The sequence below is a fragment of the Rhipicephalus sanguineus genome, chromosome 7 (assembly GCF_013339695.2).
Source record: "Rhipicephalus sanguineus isolate Rsan-2018 chromosome 7, BIME_Rsan_1.4, whole genome shotgun sequence".
Taxonomy (NCBI): Eukaryota; Metazoa; Arthropoda; class Arachnida; order Ixodida; family Ixodidae; genus Rhipicephalus; species Rhipicephalus sanguineus.
In genome coordinates this window covers 127,693,266-127,714,857 of record NC_051182.1, presented here as the reverse complement: position 1 = coordinate 127,714,857, position 21,592 = coordinate 127,693,266, and the positions used below count along the sequence as shown (strand labels likewise).

General features: G+C 50.0%; 1 protein-coding gene and 1 long non-coding RNA gene across 4 annotated transcripts in view; one reads left to right on the top strand and one right to left on the bottom strand.

The window, feature by feature from the left end:
- The first annotated feature begins 11,956 nt into the window (after positions 1-11,956).
- Positions 11,957-21,592, top strand: part of LOC119399875 (uncharacterized) — a 44,991-nt gene continuing 35,355 nt past the window's right edge. The window contains exon 1 of one of the 3 annotated variants that reach the window (XR_007416935.1): positions 11,957-12,507. Coding sequence is in view for 2 of the 3 variants with exons in the window: in XM_049417883.1 (XP_049273840.1) it covers positions 12,290-12,507 (218 nt within the window). In the remaining variant the exon portion in view is untranslated. The remainder of the gene's footprint in view (positions 12,508-21,592) is intronic. The other 2 variants (XM_049417883.1, XM_049417882.1) reach the window with 2 other exon arrangements.
- Positions 13,627-21,592, bottom strand: part of LOC125759353 (uncharacterized) — a 43,265-nt gene continuing 35,299 nt past the window's right edge. The window contains exon 3 of the long non-coding RNA XR_007416936.1: positions 13,627-13,798. This is a non-coding gene — a long non-coding RNA (uncharacterized LOC125759353). The remainder of the gene's footprint in view (positions 13,799-21,592) is intronic.

The following is a 21,592-nucleotide window of genomic DNA, read 5'->3' as shown; positions in this document are numbered from 1 at the left end:
GACATTATCACATGAATGAATACGTCCAGTGAAAGCCAAAAGCCTCTCCCTTGTTCCTTCGAGTAGCCCACCCCCACGAATGCTGAGTTAACGTTATCACAGCAAAATGTCCACCTAACTTGCTGCCTCCCCCTTGAACGCCTGTCTTCTCTTGGAAACGAGCCTGTTCCATTTAAAGTACTCTGCCTCCAAAGGGGCACTGAACCACCTTTCTAACTAATAAATGAATGACCTCAGTGTTCCAGTTCACTGCCTTACGAATCAATTTCCGCAAAAAAAATTCGAATTCGCCAAGAACGAGCGGATATGTAGAGGTATTTCTCGTACGCTTTAGCCACTCATCCCGACGAACACCCTCGAAGGAACACAGGAAGGAATGACGCTTCATTGTCTCTTACAGCTTCACTGTCTGTCGGTTTAGTTAGGTTATGCCTAAAAGAAGCGAGCCCACAATCAATCCCCCTCTTTAGCTAATTCATAGCGAGGGTCCCTTTGCGACAGACTTGATGCCTTAGGTACTGTATGAGGGTTTATTGGTCAGCTCGCAGCTCGTAGTAAGATCGCGTGCTACGTGACGCCTGCTCGCTACATAAAATTTTTTCCACGTTCACAGTCATGGCTGCGAGCGGCGCTGACACACTCCCAGGATTACAGAAGCATAAAAATCACACCATCTCCCGCGAAAGGGGACCATGAGGCGATGCGAAGCAGCGTTTCGGCATGTACAGGCTGTTTCACACTTAGGGGAAATCTCTGAGCGCGTGCCATCGTGATGCGGCCAGCGCTGCAACCACGCGCCATCAGCAGCTCGCGCGTGCGCAGATGTACAACTCTACACCCTTGAGGCGTCTGCGCACACGCGAGCTGCTGCCGGCGCGCGATTGCAGCGCTAGTCGCATCGCGATGCCAGGCGCTCCGAGATTTCCCCTAAGTATGAAACAGCCTGTACAGCCCGCGTTTCAGAGGGGGAGGGGAAAGGGAGAGGGGGAAAGGGGAAAGGGAGATGAGAAGGGAAGTGGAAAGGGGAGGGGAAGAAGGAGGGGAAGGGGGCAGGGGGTGTGTGAAGAGGGCTTGCGCATGCGCAGTAAGGGTGGTCACGCCGCACACCACCACCACCGGATTGCACTCCGCTATAAGATGCTTCACATCTAATACCCAAAAAAGTGGACCAGAAAGTGACCGGCCCTTTAGCTCAATTGGTAAAGCATCGGGCGCATTATCTGAAGATTGTGGGTTCAGTCCCTACGTGCGGCAAGTTCATTTTTCATTCACTTTAATTTCGTTCCGTTTCTCATGATTTCTATACTACAGTTAAAAACATACACAAAAAATTGGAGCGGCTACGCACTAGTGGTACGAAGACTGAGGAAACAGCGCGCAGCGGGAGGCCTTCCCCTCCTCCTTTCCCTTCTGTTCACCCTCACATCAATAATCCTCACCCGCGCTTCCCTTTCCCACCCCCTTGATACACATGTCAATGCTAAGCTTTACCCTCCCCCTCACCCTTAGTTCCCTTTCCCACACCTTGCTATACTAGACTATACATGGCTATGCTATACTGAACCCTTTCCCCTCCTCGTTTTAGTCGTCCTCGCCCTCATTTCTCCTTCTCACCCCTTAGCGGTACACTATGCATGGGTACGCTATGCTAGGAGCTGCTTGGCATATATCCGCTTTCTGTGGCACATACCCGCCTAGTTTTGTCCGGACGATCCCAGAGTTCTGCCAAGCTTGAAAAGCACCGCTTTTATTCACGTCCCCTATGCCTTCCTTAGCTTCAGTGTGTTGGTTTCGTTAGTTTGTGCCCAACATTTGCACCTATAACACAACCCTACATTCCCACAGCGTCGATGCGATTCTAGCGCTGCGTTTTTAGGAGCGAAGCTCCTTAGGCACGCACCCAGCCGTCGCCGTCGAAGCAACTGCAACATAGATGTGGCGCCGGTGAAAAAAAAAAAAACAAGGCGCGCGTTGCGCAAAAACGTACATAGTCGTTTGCGTCCCATTTATAAGGAGCTTCGCTCATTGGGTGTATTCGTACACGGAACAACTGCTCATTTTTCTTCGCAGGTTCGCACAGTTCCCAGACATGGAGGCCAGCTTCGTGAAGAACCAGCGTGACGCCACCAAGGCCAACCGCCGAACGAACCTCGACGCCATCGGCAGGATGGATCCGACGTGGATACTCGTCGATGAGCTCTACCGACCCCTCACGTTGCCCGACCGGACGGACTACGCTCTCAAGCCGTCCATACTGACGCCTCCCATGTACCACGTGGGCGCGCCAATCGCGCTCCGCATGGGCACCTTCGGCGTCGAAGTGGCCAAGGCCACCATCAAGACCTACGAAGACCTTCAATACGAGGGCCACAGGACCACGGCGATAGACAACTTCCGGGAATGCATATTTGCCGCAGTGGCAGAAGAGGCAAGTTGAGAGCGTTTCTTTAACAGCCGAGCAGTTTAAGCTTGGCAAAACTGCGCTCTCGTCCCGCATGGACTGGTTGAGCGAGGCGCAGCCACGTTAAAAGAGAAGCCCGGCCTAGCGATGCCAAGGCACGCAAAGCCAAGAAAGCAGCATAGTATATATAGTATAGCATGGTGGTGGGAAATGTGATGGTGACGAGGAGTGATGTGAAGGTGAAAAGGAAGGAAAGGGGGGTAAAGCATATAGCTTAGCTATGAATAGTATAGTACAACAATGAGTGGCAAAAGAAAGTGAGGGGAAGGTGGCGGAGAGACGGTACAGAATAGCACAGCTTTGTATAGTATAGCAAGGAGGTGTGAAAGTGAAGTGAGGGTGAGGGGAGTGATAAGAGGGTGAGGAGGAAGAAAAGGAGAGGAAGCATAGCAAAGCCATGTGTAGTATAGTGCAGCAAGGGGTGGGAAAGGGAAGTAAGTGTGAACAGGAGAGGAAGGCCACCACCTAGCTCCGCTGTTTCCCGAGCCTTCGCCCCGCAAGTGCGTAGACGTCGCAATATTTTTTAGATGCGAAGCATCTTATGGCGGAGTTCAAACCGCTGTTGTGCGGCGTGACCAAACTTACTGCGCATGCACAAACCCTCTCCACACACCTCCTCCCCTATTCACTCCCCCCTCTCCACTTCCCCTCCCTTTCCCATCCCACTCCCCCTCTCTTCTTTCACCCTCTCCACTCCCTCTTCCCCTCTGAAACGCGGGCTCGGCATGCCGAAACGCTGCTTCGCATTGCCTCTCCCACGCTCCCCCCCCCTCGCGCGCCTGACGACCGCGTTCCCCGCTCGCCCGGCGAGAAATAACGGCCAGGCTAGAGGGAAGACACGACGCGCGTAGTGTTCCTCTTCGCGTTCCACGACGCGAGGTCGGTAGCATGCCCAACGAACGCCAACGGAACGCAATCGTGCAAGTGCTCCTGCTTCGCGTCGCCTCATGGTCCCCTTTAGCGGGAGACGGTGTAATTTTTTTCTCACATTCAACACAGACAAAATCTCTCCTCCCCCATAAACCACTTTGCACCCTTCAAGCGATTTGAAGAAAGCGAAAGACTCGTTTGCGCACCAAGAATTTGCACGAATGTGGGTGTAAGGCTATTTTGCTTCCCCAAATAGACTCTTTGTATGCGTAAGGGTTAATTTAATGTTTCACCTGAAACAATAAGAAAAATCGTTGGGGTTTTACGTCCCGAAACCGCGATATAAATATGAGGGACGCCGTAGTGGAGGCCTCCGGAAATATCAACCTTTAACGTGCGGCTAAATCTAAGTACTCGGGCTTCCAGCGTTCTCGCCTCCATCAATCCACTACTGTGAAGATGGCAGCCAGCGGCCACGGCTGCACGTCCTGCGCCAACGGCTTCACGTCGTTTTCGCGCCCATTCTCGCTTCAGTTAGCACTGACGCTCCTTCAATTCCCGATGTTTTTTTTTTTTCTGAGCGAACCAGACGCGTCCGTCCCATAGCGAGTCCAAGGGGCCACTGATGATAACAGCGCTAGCGGAGCCGATGTAGTACAGCGACCTTAGAGTCGATGACTCTTGATTCCTCTCATCCGGACCATTTCAAGCCAAGCCTGGATACTGTGCCAATGATCGTGATTGTAGTTCAGGTTAAGCGAATATACGGGCATCGTAGGTGGATGGTTACCTGATAGGACATGCTGTCATACGGGAAAGCAGGAACATAAAGAACGGTAAGTCATTGTTCGTAATCACGAGTGTCTACCGCTCACTTCCAGGGGTGCCTGCCTCCCTCACACAAGTTGCCGAGTCCGAAAGAAAAGTAGCTTCGCAATGGATGCAAAAAAAACAAAAAACAACAACATGAAAGTTACGCCACGGCATACTTTTCACACCGGCCTGCCTTTAGTCACCGGCTTCCAGGGCGGTTCAGATGGTGTGTAAATATATAGTTCTTAAGGCTCGTTCACACCTGAGACTTGCACCGGTCGCACGACCATTTGAGACTGGCGATCGAAAAGCGACTCTATGCGACCGCAGTTCGCACCCGCGTGCGACCAATAGCAGTCGCCGCACAGAATCCGCGTCTGCTCGCATTGCCATTGCCCTGTAAAATTAAGCTGGCGTCCTGTTACCTTACATGTGATTGGCACGGAGGTTTGCGAGTGCAAACGCGACTGAAAAATTGAGCAGTGAGCGACGTAACCAAAGCAGGCGCTTTGCGACCAAAGCGGCAACTTGCGACCATTTGCGACAAGCCGCTTTGCGACTAACTCGGTCGGGCGAACGGTGCTAGTCGCAGGTGTGAACGAGCCTTTAGGATGCGGCATCTGGGTGGGCCCTCGGCCACTATTATCTTCAAAAACGTGCATGACCGTAAGTCTGCACTTTAAACAGTGACGCAGAGGACGCGACTGAGTACATAGGTGCGGGGCACACTTGGCGCTCCCCTTGGATCATTAGGGGGGCGGCCGCCCACCCTTCCCCCCTCCCAGAGCACAAGCCTATGGGAGACGCTCATGCGCCCTCCAAGTTTTACGGCGGAGTTGGTAGGCTTTTCCTTATGCCATGCGGAATCGATAAGAAACTATTATGACCAGGGTCCGACGCGTGCTCTCTTCGTCCTCCTCTTCATGTTCTTAGTCAGTCTTCATGCTTAGTCAAGCCAATTAATCTAATTAAACCGATTCATGCTAAGATCAAACTAATTAAGACCATGCTAATTAAGATCACGCTAATTAAGAACTTGTTAATTAGAACCTCGCTGGGGCGACTTGCAGGGGCAGCCGGAACCCAGCGACGAGTGGATCGCAAGGTTGGAGGACAGCGTGAACACCGCCGCCGCCCTGGACGTCGCGCTCGCGGTGCTCAACCAGTCGTCGTCCTTCGACGACGACCGGCTGCGCGACGTGCCGCTGACGGGCCGTCAGCTCTTCTATGTGATCCACTGCTATACGTACTGCGGTGACGAGCACGGCCAGTTTTCGTGCAACGAGCCGCTGAGGCACAAGGCAGATTTCGCCGACGCCTTCTCGTGTCCGCCACGAAGCGACATGCGAGCTGGGCGCCAGTGCAGGGGCTTCTGAACGCTAACGCCTCGCGCTGTAATGTGACCCTTATATGACACTTCGTTATGTATTACTTTTCCGATTTATCGTATTTACGTTGTATTATTCATTCTTTGCCTTTGCTAGCTGCCTATAACCTTGTGGCACTGAAATGTGCCCTTTGGTTCTGTATTCATTTCAAAAAAAGTTATCGCACAAAGAAAACGAAGGCAAGAAAGAGATTTTTTCATGTTTTGGTGTTTCTTCAATACTGCTATCATGTATGGGATAGCCGGCGATAATGCAGCCTACCTTCCCATGTTTTTTTTTTTTAATATGTAAATAAAAAAACTGTTTCGCCGCCGCGGCGAAGCATTGAATGCGATAGAAACAAACTGGAATGTAACGCGAAGAACGAAAAGCAGCTAGAAATTTCCAGCGCTTCGCTCAAGCGCGAAGGACGCACGAAAAGAAGACGCACTAGACGAAGCGCGCATTATCAAGTGCCACAGCTCGACACTTAAAGCGCGCTGCTCAAACCAAGGACGCACGAAACGATCGCACCGGTGTACACAGGACGAGCGCGAACTAACAACTACCGCAGTTGTTACTTCTTTGTTGAACAGCGCGCTCCTTTCGCAAACGCGGCCGCTGCAGCGAGCGAAGTTACCTTCGTACGCTCCGCAACTTCAGCGTGGACAACGCGGTGAAAGCACAAGACATACAAACCACATCCCTGACAAGATAAGCGCACGCGCATGCCACCACCTCCTATAGGGCAAAGTGCACTGGGCGAGGCAGGAGGCGCGCGCGCATCGCACTGAGCGCAAGGTCAATCTAAATAGGTCGCGAAAGTCGGAACGAAAAGAGGTCGGAAACCTATTGCGACAAACATCAACACCCGCGTGACGATTAAAGCGCTACTAGGTGAGGGGGGGACAAATAATGAAAACAAAAAATTAATTAAACGTTTATTTTTATTAGTTATAATTATATTTGTGACGAAATAAATTAGTAGATTACTTTAATCAAACTTTAGTCTTGGGTATGTGGTTGAGTGGCCAATTTTTTTCGTTTATTTTCAGAAACAGCGGGCACATGCAGGCAGTCTGGTAACATGGGCCAACGGTTTTGGGCATTTTCAGATGCAAATGGCGTCGCTCGTTTTTGCGCAGTAGGTTTGTGCCTGTCGTCCGTAGGTTATTTCCTCGCATAAGCGTTGTTTTCTAGTCGTGGTACTTGGCAGAAGGTAATATAGCCCATCGCAGCCATCGGGAACCGTTTCAGTGACTGTGTTTTGCCAGCGCACTGCCGGCGTGCTGTCGCCCTTCGGGATGATGAGTCCGCCACGCTACGCGAAGAAACGCTGCGCTGTCTACGGATGCAAGAGAAACACGGGTGCAAGGTTTCTGTGCTCGTTGAATTGTTATGCTACTTCTGATTTCTTTGTTATATATTCTGGGGTAATATCCTGTTCAACTGCAATATTTCGCCAATAAAATACACCTTATTTATCAAATCTGTCTTTTTCGTCTTCCCGTTATCTCGCAGGCTTCCATTATGGAGCCGTCATAGTGATAAGAAAAAGAACGTGCAGCTATAAAAAAAAAGTAAGAAGCGGCGCCCTGTAAAAAAATTTCATAATTTCGCGCCCATCGCGTTAAAACGTGACGTCATTTCCGCTTCCGGTTGTGACGTCCTCTTTTTCTTTTCTTTTTTTAATTCTGTTTGTCCCCTCCTCACATAGATGGCGACTGTTGCAACAACTAGCCACCGGCTTGACACGTGGGCTTCTACGGAAGTTGCGCTACCAGTTTACATATACCTTGCTGAGCGGGGCAACGGCCTTTAAAGCGCGCCCCTCGCGCCATCTCACTGGTGATCGAGAAAACACGCTGAAGCGTTTCCGAGCTCCGCGTACCGCGCCAACAGTAAATGGTGTATGTAAATAGCTTGCCATTAGCATGTTGAAAGACGTAGGCCCCGTGGCCTAGCCGTCTAACGCCCTGCGCCGCGGAGCGATAGGTCGCCCGTTCGATTCCGCGCTTCGGAAAAGATTTTTTCTGACGATTAATAAATGCGAAGCATTTCTTCGCGATCCCAAGGCACTTTGAGCGTTTCGATCTTCGTATCTATCTATCAAACCGCCTACGTCTTGGTGCTGTCGTCATCGCCTCCTTAGCTTGGTGCAGAACAAAATTGGCATGGGAGGGTAAGATGGTATGACCAATATAAGTATCTGGTCATTACCTGAATAACGTGAAAATCCTATCATGTACGTCGTCAAAACCTTTCCTCCATACACGTGTGGCACATACCCGTATACCACAGGCCACGGTAAGCGGGTATGCGCCACAGATGATTCAAAATTTATCTTCCCAGGAACGGCAAGAACCGGCATTGGTAACTTAAATGATAGAGCGTAAAGAAAAACCGACATCGACAGCGTTAACCCGAAGAATGCAAAATAATAAAAATCCGGATCCCAACAGGAACCGAACCCAAGCATTCTGCGTGGCAGTCAGGTATTCTACCATAGAGCCAGGTTATGTCTTTAAACTGCTTCGAAAAAACAACCTGTGCAGGCGTAATATCGGTGCAGCGTCAATTGTAATTGTTGTTGCAGTGCTGGCTATCTAATTTTATAACAAAGCAGCAAGCACTATACATGTACTCCTATGATACAGGAATATCATGCCGGATTAGCGTCAGTTGTAGTTCCAGCCTTGGCTCCGCTTTCGTACAAGTCTAATAAACATTACATTAGTATTCCAACGATTCAGCAAGCTATAGTCAAGCGCTGCTCCACCCCGGTGGAATAGGCTAACGAAAATTACGTATGATATTCACATCATCACATCGTAAAGTGCATTTCGTTTCGATAATACTCACGTCTGTCCACTAAAGTGATTGCTGACGTTAAGTCAGACCATAAGTTACCCTTTAAACGCCAGTGTAGATGATGTGCCTCGTAAGGCCACGATGTGCACACAGATACTGCGCTTTCAAAAACACGTCGATCCCCATCATAATGCTTGGCTCAAGGCCCACAAATGCACCATAGACAAGTACTCGCTGAATGCTTCGCATGAAACCGATTCCCACAAGGCGTTGCATCTGCCGAATTTTGTGGCCTGTGTATATTATATATATATATATATATATATATATATATATATATATATATATATATATATATATATATATATATATATATATATATATATATATGGGCCATTCCATGCGGAGTGTCCCCGACGTGGCGCTCGCACATCGAGATTTTGCTGATAAAATTTCTGCCTTTTTGCTGTGCCACATAGAGTATTGTGGTAAAACATTTGTGCTCGGAAAAAGCTACGTATCTTCAATAACTACAAAAAATCTTCAGAGTTCGTGATTTTTTTAAGTGGAACTCTCCCTGACCAATCTTTATAATAGTATGATTTTCAGGACAGTGTATTTTAGTAAAAAAATAGAGTTCAAATCTTCCCGAAAAAAATTATGAAATTAGAGAAAATATGCGATTTCTCGCATGTTTGAACGTATTTTTCATACTGGTGCGGTCCAAGTAAAAACGGGAAGGGAGGCGGAGGGGTACCATTACTAGGCAAGAAAAAAAAAAGAGTAACCCGACGCTCATTCGGACATGAGGAGTGAGCTGACCAATCTTCATCTGTGTCAGCATTTAGTTGTACGGTTTCGTTTCAAATTGTTATTTTTCCTCTGTGGGTTCGGGTCCACCAACTACGATGGCAAAAATACAGTTGCCGCCCGCCGCTCATCCATGTCCAGAAGCAGCACGCCAGCTATGATAATCCACGAAATCTTCTCGAAGCGTCCGTAACATCCACGCCCCGTGATGCCAGCGTATCTGGAACGTAGGCTGTTGTGAACAACCACGCATAATCTCGATGGAACTTCGTATCCTATGAAGCCTCGGCGTCTGCGCAGGTCATGTATCTATTTATTTTTGTGAAAAAAAAAACATAATGGCCATTACGTATCCGTCGACCGCTTCGAACAGTTACCTCCGCCGAGCTAAAACAGCACAACTCGGCCAAACTTCTTCAGAACAACAAACATGCGCATAAATGTGCGCAGGGTTCCTAATTAGTGTGAGCAGTGCATCTTCGCAACGCCTCTTCCCCCTCCCCCAGACCCGTTGGTCGAATCCAAAACACCGAATGCTTCACAATGGATGAAAAAATGAAAATTAAGCGATGACGCGCCGCCGATAATGGCCTGCCTTTGGTCTGTGCCTTTCCTGGATCAAAGATGGGCAGTCAAGGATTCTTGGAATTCAACATGAGGGAACTATGGCCGCCATTATCCTGAAATACCTTCGTGGCCATAACCCTGCTTTTTAAATAATGTCGGATCGTGTCCGCCTGATTAACGATATGAGGCAGAATTAGCGCAATCTCACCCCCCCCCCCCCCCCGGTCAACTAAAGGGTGCGCACGCATATCATCATAGGCTTCCAAAGCAACGTCGGGCGGCACCACTGCTCTTATCGCAACTAGGGGCATCCACGGCCACAACACTGCCGCCCCCGTTTCCGCGCACGCGCAGAGCTCTCGGATTGCATCTGTGATGCGTCGCAATGTAACTATTGCTGACTAGCAGTGCTCTGGGCCCAATGAGGAGCGCATGTGCGCACGTGTCCTTGCCGCCGCCGCAAGCATGTCCGGCGACAAACCGCCTTCGCGAGCAGCGTCTGCCCCCATTAGCAGATTGGTCATCCGCGCAAGCGTCGAGCCCAAACTTCAGCTTGTGTTCCCTATACGCCCTTGAAAGAGTTCGCCTTGCAACCTCGGCCCGTATTCTCAAACGATCGCGAAAGGCTATAGCATCGCGTTTCGCGACGTAGAATGTGATGCGTTCAATAACTAAAGAAACACTTGCCTGCGACGTCATTGTTGCAATGGCCGTTGGTGTTACGAATGTCTCACAGCACAGGAGTGAGCGCACCGTAGGAGCGCAGAGCGACCCGAGTGCGGCGTTTTCGAGCGTATCCTGGCTTCTACGCAGTGGCCAGGCTTGGCTGTGGCTACTTGAAAAATAGGACGTGTTGAAAGTGCTTTCAACGTTCTTTTGTGCAATTGTTTAATGCACAGTATAATCTTTAAAGAATACAAATTCGCGTGTAATGTATTTTCGTTGAGACTTTACCACGCGGTACTCGGAGAGTTCAGGTGTAGTGTGCCGCCGTAGCGACATCGTCTCAACATCTCAACATGTTAACGGCACGCGATAAACCACGCGAGCAACGCACGGTTCATGTTCCTGGAACGTTCAAACCACGAAAAATCACGCGCTGGCAAACAACGAGTACTGAAAAGACCCCAAGGTAATGCTCGCTGAAAGCTTCAGAGTGAAACGTGCTGGGCACATCCACCGAGGATTAAGCGCTAGAAGCTACCGTCTGTGTCAGTGAAATGATAGACTTCACTGACTTCACCACCAACCGAATGTGATAAGGTGTGTTCGTTTATTCCAGGCATGTCAGGAGCACCGTAAAGCACCGTCATGTCGACGGAAATAATAGATGGCGCCCGCACTTTTCCCGTTTTGCTCAATAGCCAATCAGAGCGCCCCAAAGGCGATACTTTTGCCATTGTCGCCTTTTGCGATCGTTTGAGAATACGGCCCCTGTTTAGTATGCGTCAGCAGTGACGAGAGCACCACCGCTCCTCCGTGATGTCATATTATTTATACCTTTCGTCTCGAATCACGTCTATGACGAATGTCACCCGTCCAAGGGCCATGTGGGAGGCTTCAGTGGTCTAACGAAGGCCACGAGAAGCTATCGTTCAACAAGCGCGAAGTGTGCGCCGGAGCACCGATATGAACGTACGCCTGCGCGCCAACGAACCGGCGAGCAAACTAGCCGAGCGGCTGAGGCAGGCCGGCGGACCATTGGCGGTGAGAGACTTGGACCTCACAAATTGCTTCGACGTCAACGTCCAGCAACTGGTTCCCCTCATTACAGAATGCAAGCTACTCCAACACTTGCGGTGCGCCGCCTGCAACATACCGCCCAGCGACGTGTTGATGTTGGTGATGCAGCGGCTACCGCACCTCATTGAAGTCGAGTTTTCCTGCCTCGTCGACGGAACGATCGTGGGCGCCGAGATTAGTCGCCTAGCCGTAATGGCGTGCACTCTAGGCTGCAGTGCTCTGAAACTGCAACGCGTGTACGTCGAAATTGGACAAGAGCACAACTTCCGCCTACTCTCCATCATCCTGCGTTGCTGCCCGAACGCGAGCTCCCTACACGTGCACCTAGTGTGCGGTGAATTCCATGAAGCCGTTCGGGAGTGCCACACCCTCCTTGAAACACAGACAACAACTGGACACGTTCAGGTTCACCTCCGAGCTGCCTTCGCCCTTTCAGTGCGATCCGCCCAGTGCTTTCGATTTCGCCGTCTATGCCGCAGTCTGCGCCAACTTCACCTACCGGAGGTCCAAAAACTTGCGGAGCTGCGCACGACTACAGGAGCTCGCGGAGGCCGGCGTCGAACCCCGGACTTTACCATTTCAGACGACCTTGGTCGCGGTGGAAGACCAATTCACGCCTGAATGGCTTCGCGCGGCCAGCATCACACACGACTGGAGGGACGTGCGACAACTATGCCTCGTACTATTTCTGCCACACCTATCTAATACCTTCCCAGCGGCGGACGGCACGTACCGCGACTGTCTTCGCGAGTTCAGCACGCAGCTCAGGCAGCTCGTCGAGCTCAACGTAAGCTCGTTTCATTTCGGACCCGCTATCGACGTCACCGCATTCTTTCAGGGTGGCTGGATGCCGTTCCTGCAGTCGCTCTCGGCGGCCCCTTGCGGTTTTCGCAGCGTCTTGACTCTGCAATGTCTGGCGACGTACTGTCCCGACTTCAAGGAACTGGACGTTCGCTGTGAGAGTAGAGGCAGCTTTTACCGGTGCGCTGGATGCGAGTCTGAACACCTTTACGTTAAGGGATTTCACAGCTTCGCCAGTCCCGCCTTTCGGAACGGTCTTGCCAGGTTGACACTGACCAAAGTGCACGACGCTGCGTGCCTGTCGTTCCTCGAGTGCTGCAGGCCAGTTGCTACACTGCGGTTGTCCTGCTGCCCTTTGAAGCTGGACTACGAGCGTATGTCTCGCGCGCTCGCCCACAGCAGTGATCCGAGCTGCCTTATTTTACAGCACCGTCTCCTACGGTTGGACGACACGGCTCTGCTGGTGAGTGCCTTTGCCTTTGTGCATACACTTTCCTTGCCACAAACGGAAAATACCTCGTTGGTTCTTTACATTCGAAGCGTCTCGACGACAGTAACTGTGGCCAATTTTGAGATTCATCTTTCTCTATACCGTTGGGGCTCCTTGCTTAGGATGGTTAAAGAGGATTGCCTGTGATGGCGCATTGTAGTACTCGCGTGTCATAATGCACCGGGCTGTACGCTTACCGGGCTGTTTTCTCTGGTGCGTATCACTGATTGTAATGGCCTTTGCCATCATCCTTAGCCTGTTTTAGCCTTCTGCAGGACGAAGTCCTCTACCAATGATCCCTATTCACCCTATCCAGTGCGAGCTGGTTCTGATTTATCCCTGCCAACTTCTTAATTTCGTCCCTCAATCTAACTCTATGTCTTCCTCCACTGTGTTTCTCATTCCTTGGTAACCGTTCCGTTGCTCTTACTGCCGTCCGGCTCTCGGTCCTACGCGTTACGTGGCCACCACAGGTTCATTTCCTTCGCTTGAAGGAAATGAACCTGTTTGTCCCATGACACGTTCTATCGTTCTGTCGTAGTCTTCTGATCCCTTAATGTTACCCGTATCGTTTCTAGTCCTAGTTCATCATGCGTGGTTCTCAACTTTTTGCCTGGCTGCTTATCCCCATGTTCCCCTACAGTGCAATGCAAAAGCCATTTGTAAGCAGTGTAGTCAACGTGTGTGTGGCTGTATGTGTTATGCGATTTTTAAGATATTACTGTTGCTTTTATTACATCAAGATTCTGTTTCTAGACTTTACTGCAGACCTACATATTCAGTCTATCGTGCTACCGACAACTCCTGTTGCGTGTGAGAGTCGCCTTCGAGCTGTTTAAGCTTCCGAGTCACCAGTGCGGCCATAAAATTTCCATTGTTTCTATTACAGGAAAATCTGCACCGCTTCACCGACCTCCAGTACTTGTACCTCCTGTTGTACACGCGTCTCGACGAACGAGAGTTACCCAGTTCTATGACTTGCATCTTGCGGAGCCTACCACAGCTCAAGTGCTTGCATGTCCACTACGAATGCGACGCCAATCCCGAAGTCCTTAGGACGGCAACCTGGATGCGTGGACCAGGCGGGGCAATGAGCGACGAACTGGTACGCGGTGGTCGCTGCTTCCAAAGTTGCTCAACGGCTACCTTCATAGGACTCGCAAAGCCACTGAACCGCGACTTCCAGCCGATGCTGTAGTTAAAGGCTGGCAAACTTTTATGAATGACAAGCACAATTTGCTGAAGATAAGAAGTTGCGCCTTACCTTGCTTTAGTTGGTACATGTGCACTAATAAACACGGTACACTGTCTGCTTATTGTTTCTTCGTCATGGGATGGCTTGGTTCGTAGCGAAGCATGAAACAGAAATAGCAAGAATGTACAAGCGCACACAACAATTTTACCACTTCCAACGACAAATTCTTAATTTTGGTGTCGGTAAAACTTCATCATCGGCCTCACTACGCCCACTGCAGGCGCATCTCATCTCCAATGTTTCGTCAATCAACCCTGTCCGGTGCTTGCTGCGGCGATGTTATCCCTTGAAACTTCGTAATCGCATCTGCCCATCTAACTTTCAGGCTTCTCCTCGTGCGCTTGGCTTTCTTTGGAATGCTGTCTTTCTTTTTTTTCTTAACAGCGGTCACTTTGCCTTTGCTCTATGCCCTGCCCATTTCTTCTTTATTTCGACTGAGATATCGATAAAACTCATGCGCATAGAAACAACTCGACTAGCATTGTCTCGGCTTTGTGCCACTTGAAAATTGCTTGAATAAAGCAATCTTCGAACTACTTCGTCGCCATCACAACAAAAGATAACAGCGATAATAATTGTAGGTGTACACACCTTACAAGACACGCTTAGATAATCTACTTCTTTAGCGAACAATGAGATTGGATTGCTGACACGTTGTTGAGCGCCAGATATCACGGAACCGGTTTCTATTGCAGATTTTCCCTAATACTGAGCTAAAATGTGCTTCGTACATATTGGGAGAAACGCAGTATCATTTTACATTTCATTCGTACACAATGTCCCATGGTGCGCAGGTGCAGTAGACCGAGGTTCAACCGTGCACGTGCGTCATCAACAGGGGCGTAGCCAAGGGGGGGGTTGGGGGGGTTCAACCCCCCCCCCCGAATTTTTTCAATTTTGCTTATATACACGCACACATACAAAAGCACGCACGGACATACATAAAGCATGGTTGAACCCCCCCCCCCCCCCCCCCGAAACAAATTTCTGGCTACGCCCCTGGTCATCAAGTATTCAGCACGCACACAAGTACACACCTCAAGTACAGAACAAGGTGGCCATTTGTGTCTGTGAGCTCGCGGTGTCGATTTATTTTGATCACTGTACGTATGTTCCCAACGGACAAGCAGAGAGACGTGTGTCAAGGAACAGACGGTCGTTACCTGCATCTTCGTCGAAACCAAGAAGAAATGGGCAGCCATGTGGCGCGAAAGCAAGATAACCGCTGTTCAATAACAATGACTGAATGGATTCTAAGCGATGGCAAGGCCGTGAGGGTGAAGCAACATGTTAGATGGGAAGATGAGATTAAGAAGTTTGCGGCGACAACGCGTGAGTGCAGCAGGCGCAGGACCGGGTTGACTGGCGAAACCACGGAGAGGCCTAAGCCCTGCATTGGGCGTAGCCCGGTTGATGACGATGGCCTGACATATAAAACGCAATTGCGAGTGCGGACCGTGTGCCCTGTGAAAGTTGACAGTGTTGCGGTCCCTGTTAGGTATAAGCATTTAGAAAGAAATACGTGTGGTTTAGAATGCCATTTATTTTTTTTTTTAATTCTCGTTCGCGCGGTCACACCGCTGACGGCGACGTAACTGCGCGAACGAGTGCGTGCCACAGGAATTGGGCAAGCAAATTGGGTACGAGCCACATATAAGGAACAAGCAAGCAAGCCGAGGTATGGTTGCCAAGGAAGCCCATAACTTCCCATGATCCATTTCTTCAGGCTCTCAATAAAGTTGATTCCCTCTCTCTCTCTCGCTCTCCGTGTCTCCGGTTAACGTATGTTATAAAGCGTGGTGGGACAGTTAAATAACGACAGGGCGTCACGCAATATGAATTGCGTAACTAGTGGGTCGTTTAAAGCTTCCAACCCATTACAAAGGGTTCAGCCATAATTCTTCATCGTCATCAACCGTCGCATCAACAAAACGCACATAATGCCTTGCAGATGGTACCTCGCTTCTCCGCAGGATGACGAATAATGTCGTGGTGGGTGCTTCCCAACTTCCCAAAAATTATGATTTGTGGCGTAGTGGGTACGTTGTTGATGTACTTGTATTAGTAGCCACAAGAGAGTTATAACAGGCTCTAAATATACTTGTATAAGTACATTTTCTGTGCGTCTGTTCTCGAATCCTGCAAAAGTATTGCTCGTGTATTTCTACTACTTTTTTATTTTCTTTGTTTTTTGTATTTAGAAAATATTCTCCCTCCTTATGAAATGCCCTTAAGGGGCCCTAAAGGGTCATAACACTGATTATGATGATGATGATGATGATGCTAGAAATGCTGCGCTTTCCGCGCAGGCCTGGCGTTTTTCTTGCGAGCGTGCGAGAAACACCCAGGTGTTCAGACGTCGGGTCGTCGTGCAGAGCCTGGAGCACCTCTGGTCGCAATGTCGAGGGCACCACGAGAAGGCAATCGGCTAGAAGCGGCGAGAAGTTCTTCTTTAGGAGAACACCGTTGCGCAAGAAAAATAACGTTGGTCCCCACGTGAATACCTTTGGAACAACGGTGGTTCTGCCCTCGAGGTATTCCACAAGGCCCGTGAGTTCTGGGTCCGTCCGCTGTCGTTCGGCGAAGTCGTCGGCACTTGTGGTTCTCAAGAAGCAGTCATCCTCCTGGTCGTCCTGCGGCGGTGGGTCGACTGGGTCGCGAGATAGGAAGTCAGCGTCGGAGCGCTTTCTTCCGGACTGGTAAACGACGGTAATGTCCAATCCTTAAAGTCGTAGGCCCCACCGTGCGAGGCGACCTGAAGGGTCCTTTAACTTAGCTAGCCAACTCAAGGCGTGGTGGTCGCTAACAACTTCGAAGGGCCGGCCGTAGAGGTAGGGGCGAAACTTGGATGTAGCCCAGATGATGGCCAGGCACTCTTTTTCTGTCGTGGAATAGTTGATTTCGACATTTGATAGCGACCGGCTAGCATAACCCTGTCTAGCCCGTCAGTCTTCTGCACAAGGACGGCGCCGAGTCCTACGCTGCTTGCGTCGGTGTGGATTTCCGTATCGGCATATTCGTCGAAATGCGCTAGTGTCGGAGGCATCTGAAGGTGTCGTTTCAATTTTTGAAATGCTTCTATTTGCGCCGTTTCCCACTTTAATGGCACGTCGGTCTTGGTGAGGTGTGTTATCCGCTCGGCTATCCGTGAAAATTCCTTGACGAAGCGTCTGTAGTAGGCGCACAAGCCGAGAAAACGGCGTACGGCCTTCTTGTCGGTGGGTGGCAGGAAGGCAGCGATGGCAGCTGTTTTCCGCGGCTCCGGGCTAACGCCATCCTTCGGTCTTGGTGAGGTGTGTTATCCGGATTTAATCCCTGGATCTAACCGGGCTAACGCCAAACGTCGGTCTTCCTCGGCGTGTATCGCTGGCCGGCTGGCGGGCGGTATGACGTTGGTGGTGGCGGCGGTGGTGTCCGGCGGCGGGACTGCGGCGGTGCGGCGTCTCGACGTCGGCGGTGAGCGGGCGCGTTACGGCGGGCTGCAGCAGCGTAGCTCATAGCTTGTGGCTCAGGCTGCACTGATTCAGGTGCTCCCAGAAATAGCCGGATTTCCTGGCGTACGACGTGGCCGATCGGGTCCACTTGAGGCTGGAAGGAGGGCAACAATTCACGCAGCGCCTCCCGCACGATGGCTCTGATGGTGTCATGCAGGTCATCAGATTGCAGCGCCTGAACCTCGCCGTAGGTCGTCGTAGGAATGTGGCGGTTCTACTGCCTCGTACGCATTTTCAGTGTCTTCTCGATCGCTGTCGCTTCCTTCAGGAATTCCTGGACGGTTTTGTGCGGGTTACACATCAGCCCAGCGAAGAGTTCTTGCTTGACTCCTCGCACGAGGAAGCGGACTTTCTTCTCCACGAGCATGTCGGGGTCAGCGTGGCGGAACAGTAGGTTCATTTCTTTCGTGAAGATGGCCATGTTTTCGTTCGGGTGTTGCGCCTGTGTCTCTAATAAGGCCGTGGCCCTTTCTTTTCGGACGACGCTCGTGAACGTCACCAAAAAATTGCCGCGAATGAGGTCCCAGGTACGGAGTGCGGACTCCCGATTCTCGTACCAGGTCCTCCCTGCGTCTTCCAGGTAAAAGTACACGTGGCGGAGGTTGTCGTCAGAGTTCCACTTGTTAACCCTTTCGGCCCTGGCGGTGTCAACTGACACCATCACACAACATTTCCCTTAGCACCTCCGAAATGAAACCGAAACTGCTGATTCTTGGGGGAATAATTCTTCAATGATTCCCACTGCGATTGACACCAAAGTTAAGGCATGTTTGCGGAGCTGGGAGCCACAAAGAAGAAAAAGCTTGACCGAAGTCATGGGTGACGCCGAGGCGGGTCAGCTGACGCGGGTAAGCGTCATTTTCGGGACGACGTACCGAAGCTGTTTTAAGGGGTAAAACGCTGACAAATAGGTCATTGATTCACATTTTGTGTACTCTAGCGAATAGCAGGAATAAAGAAGCCATTTTTCTCATTTCACAACCAGTGAGCCCTGATGACCTAATTTGACTCCATGTTAATTAATCCGTAAATTCTTGCACCAATGGCTCAATTTTTCTTGTGTGGTCTTATGAGGTCATAACTATTAGGAAAACACGCATAAAAAAGGTATACGACCAAAATAAAAAATTCAGGGCTGAAATCGTTAAATGGAGAGACCCTCTCAAACGTCTCCAGCCAGATCTCGGGGTCTTCACATGGTGAACCACGGAATATCTGCGGCTCCCGTAGCGGCTGCCTCACTATCGCTGCAGGGGACACTGCGGCCGTCATTGTGCTTGTTGTCTTCGTCGCCGTGCCTCTTGTCTTATCCGGTAGGGGTCCATATGGAGGGGTAGTCCTTTCAGTCTGCGGCTGGCTCGACTTTCGCTGATGGTATCGGTGTCTTGTTCGCGACGTGGGCAGGGTTCACGGCTTGACGGGGCCGTCCGGTACATGAACGAGCAGCACCTCCACCAGATGTCACGTGGTCGTGACGTCGACGAACACAACAGCCGGCGTGTTCAAGGTGAAACTGTTTGTTTGGCCGAACTTGTGGCCGGCAAATGAAAACTCTAACTACAGCAATACACGCTGTACACTGATAGCGGCGAACAGGGCGTCGGCCGTTGATAAACTGCTCAAGGCTGGCACGCGCCGTCTTCTATACATCACGCATCGAACTTTCCAGTCTTATCACTGGTGGTCGCGCAAGCTCTGGAATAATCCAGACTATTCGCATCCTGCGCGCAATCTTAACAAACGATCTACAAAAATCGCGAAGCTTCTCGAACACTGCGGCGCGGAGAGCGTCGAGCGTTGATAACCGTCCCTGCTGGTCAAACCCGAATACCTCAAAATAAAACAAAAAGCGGACGTAGCAATATGTATGACGTAAGTTACCTCGGAAGACGTATATGCAACAGGGGCGTAGCAACAGTTTTGCTTGCGTATATATACACGCGCACATACACACGCACGAACATACATAAAGTATGGTTGAACCCCCCCCCCCCCCCCGCGAAAAAAATTTCTGGCTACGCCCCTGATATGCAATGAGATGTACCATATTTTCTCTCACAAAACGAACCCTGTATCCCAACGGCTGGGTGGTCTTGTGTAATGATTCCCAGTGTTGGCTAAATTTTGCCTAGCATTGTACAGTATTGGCGGATAAGTGGCAGGTGCCAGGGCAACGTTTGACAGCACATGCGAAACGTCATAAGTGACGTCATTAAACTTATTCTTTTACTTGGACCTAGAAACTTCGTCTTCATTGTTTTTCTCGCGCTGTGGGGTTCCTTCACAACGCCTTGTTTTTGGACAGCACCCGGTACACCACTATATCGGCATAGGTATGCGAATTTTCTGCAGTTCATTCCATCCACAGTAATTCGGTGCAAACAAATATCCCTTTGTAGTCTTCGGAGGGTGGTGGGCTCTTCCATGCCTAATTTTGGATGAGGAAGTGGATAATGCCTTCTTTATAACCAGCAGTGCTGCAATAGTGCGATGCAGTTGATTGGAATGTCCTCCACTCTCGACGCCTTCTGGTTAAAGAAGCCAAATCCCGTCTGGTATGCTCATGGCCGATAGCATTTTCTGCTTCTTTTCCGGCTACAGGTGGAAATAATTTACTGAGCTGTCAACAGTGCTCCGTGCTAATAAGAGCGTAACCGCTTCATATGTGAATAAAGAGGGAAACCTATTTGAACTAGGCGGGGCAGATTACAAAGCGCCATTCATTTAGAAAAAAAGCCATCCAGCCGCCATTTGGACCCCCTGAAATCAGCTGACCAGTCTCAACCTCTGTCGGCACTTGTATGATTCCACTCTAATTTATTGCCTTTATTATGTACAGTTCTAACGGAATAAAGCGCGAAACATTTTTTTTTTGTGTGTGTGTAACGACTGCAATGAGCGATCGCTCGAGAAAATCGTCGCGTATCGCTACAAATATGCGCGGTAAACATAAGGCTGGCGTAGACATGTAGGCGATTGAGTCAAAATTACGTCAATATAACACGAACTCAAGACGCTGCAAACGAAAGTATCTGCATTACTTAGCCCTAAGTTTTCGCGTTTCAATTCGTAAGCAAGGTACATTTACAACCCCAAATTTCTCAACGTAAGATTGTGGTCATCACGCTTTATCACACCGCGAAGCAGCACGTTATCAGCGATAATCCAGGAACTCTTGTAAAGCGTCGATATCAGTCATCTTGCGTGATTCCAGTGGCTCTGGAATGTCCGGCGCTGTAAACGCAAAGGCATGATGTCACACGAACGTTTTCTTTTTTTTCATGCGGCCCCGTCGAACCCACGAGGTCCTGAATCTGCTTAGTTTTATGATATCACAGGCATATAAGACGGCGAAATCAGCAGATTAAAGCGCTGACACTCGATAATGACCGTTACGAGTGACTCTTTTGAGTAGTTGTATCTGCCGTGCAGGCCCGTAGCCAGGGGGGGGGGGGGGGGAGGCACCCCCCCCCCGCCTTGAAATTAGATGACACATGGTGTTTTATCGAAAGTAAATCATGAAAATATGCGTTTTTCTCAAATAGTCAAGGCTTTCAGCTTGTAGCCCCCCCCCCCCCCCCCGGAAAAAATTCCTGGCTACGGGCCTGCTGCCGTGTTACAAACGCAAAACTACGTCACACACCTTCGCCGCGACACACATACGCCCACAATAGCGTTCGCCTTAGCATACGTTAAAGGGACACTAAAGAGCAAAATGATTTTTCTCATTTTAATAAAGTACTATTTCACGATACGAAAAACGGCACGCTTGCTGCGAGAAGACGCTTAGTAAGAGAAAACGCGCAAGAACAATATGTGGGTGGCGACGCCACCTTGAAGTTCTGGCGATTTTCGATTTTCTCGATTTTCTCCTCCATTATAAACCAATGATAGCGAAATTAACGACATTAGAGTTCTCAGAGCACAATTTATCGATCTAAGCCGATTCACTGTTTTTCTTTGTGTCCCTTTTAGGTTGCTTCGAGAGTGACGACAGCACAAGCGCACACCCGTGACGTCACATTATTCAAACTACCGGAACGTATCACGCCTGTGACGAGTGTCACCCGGACGCTCCGCTGGTATATATTTCGGATGAAGTTATCTGGC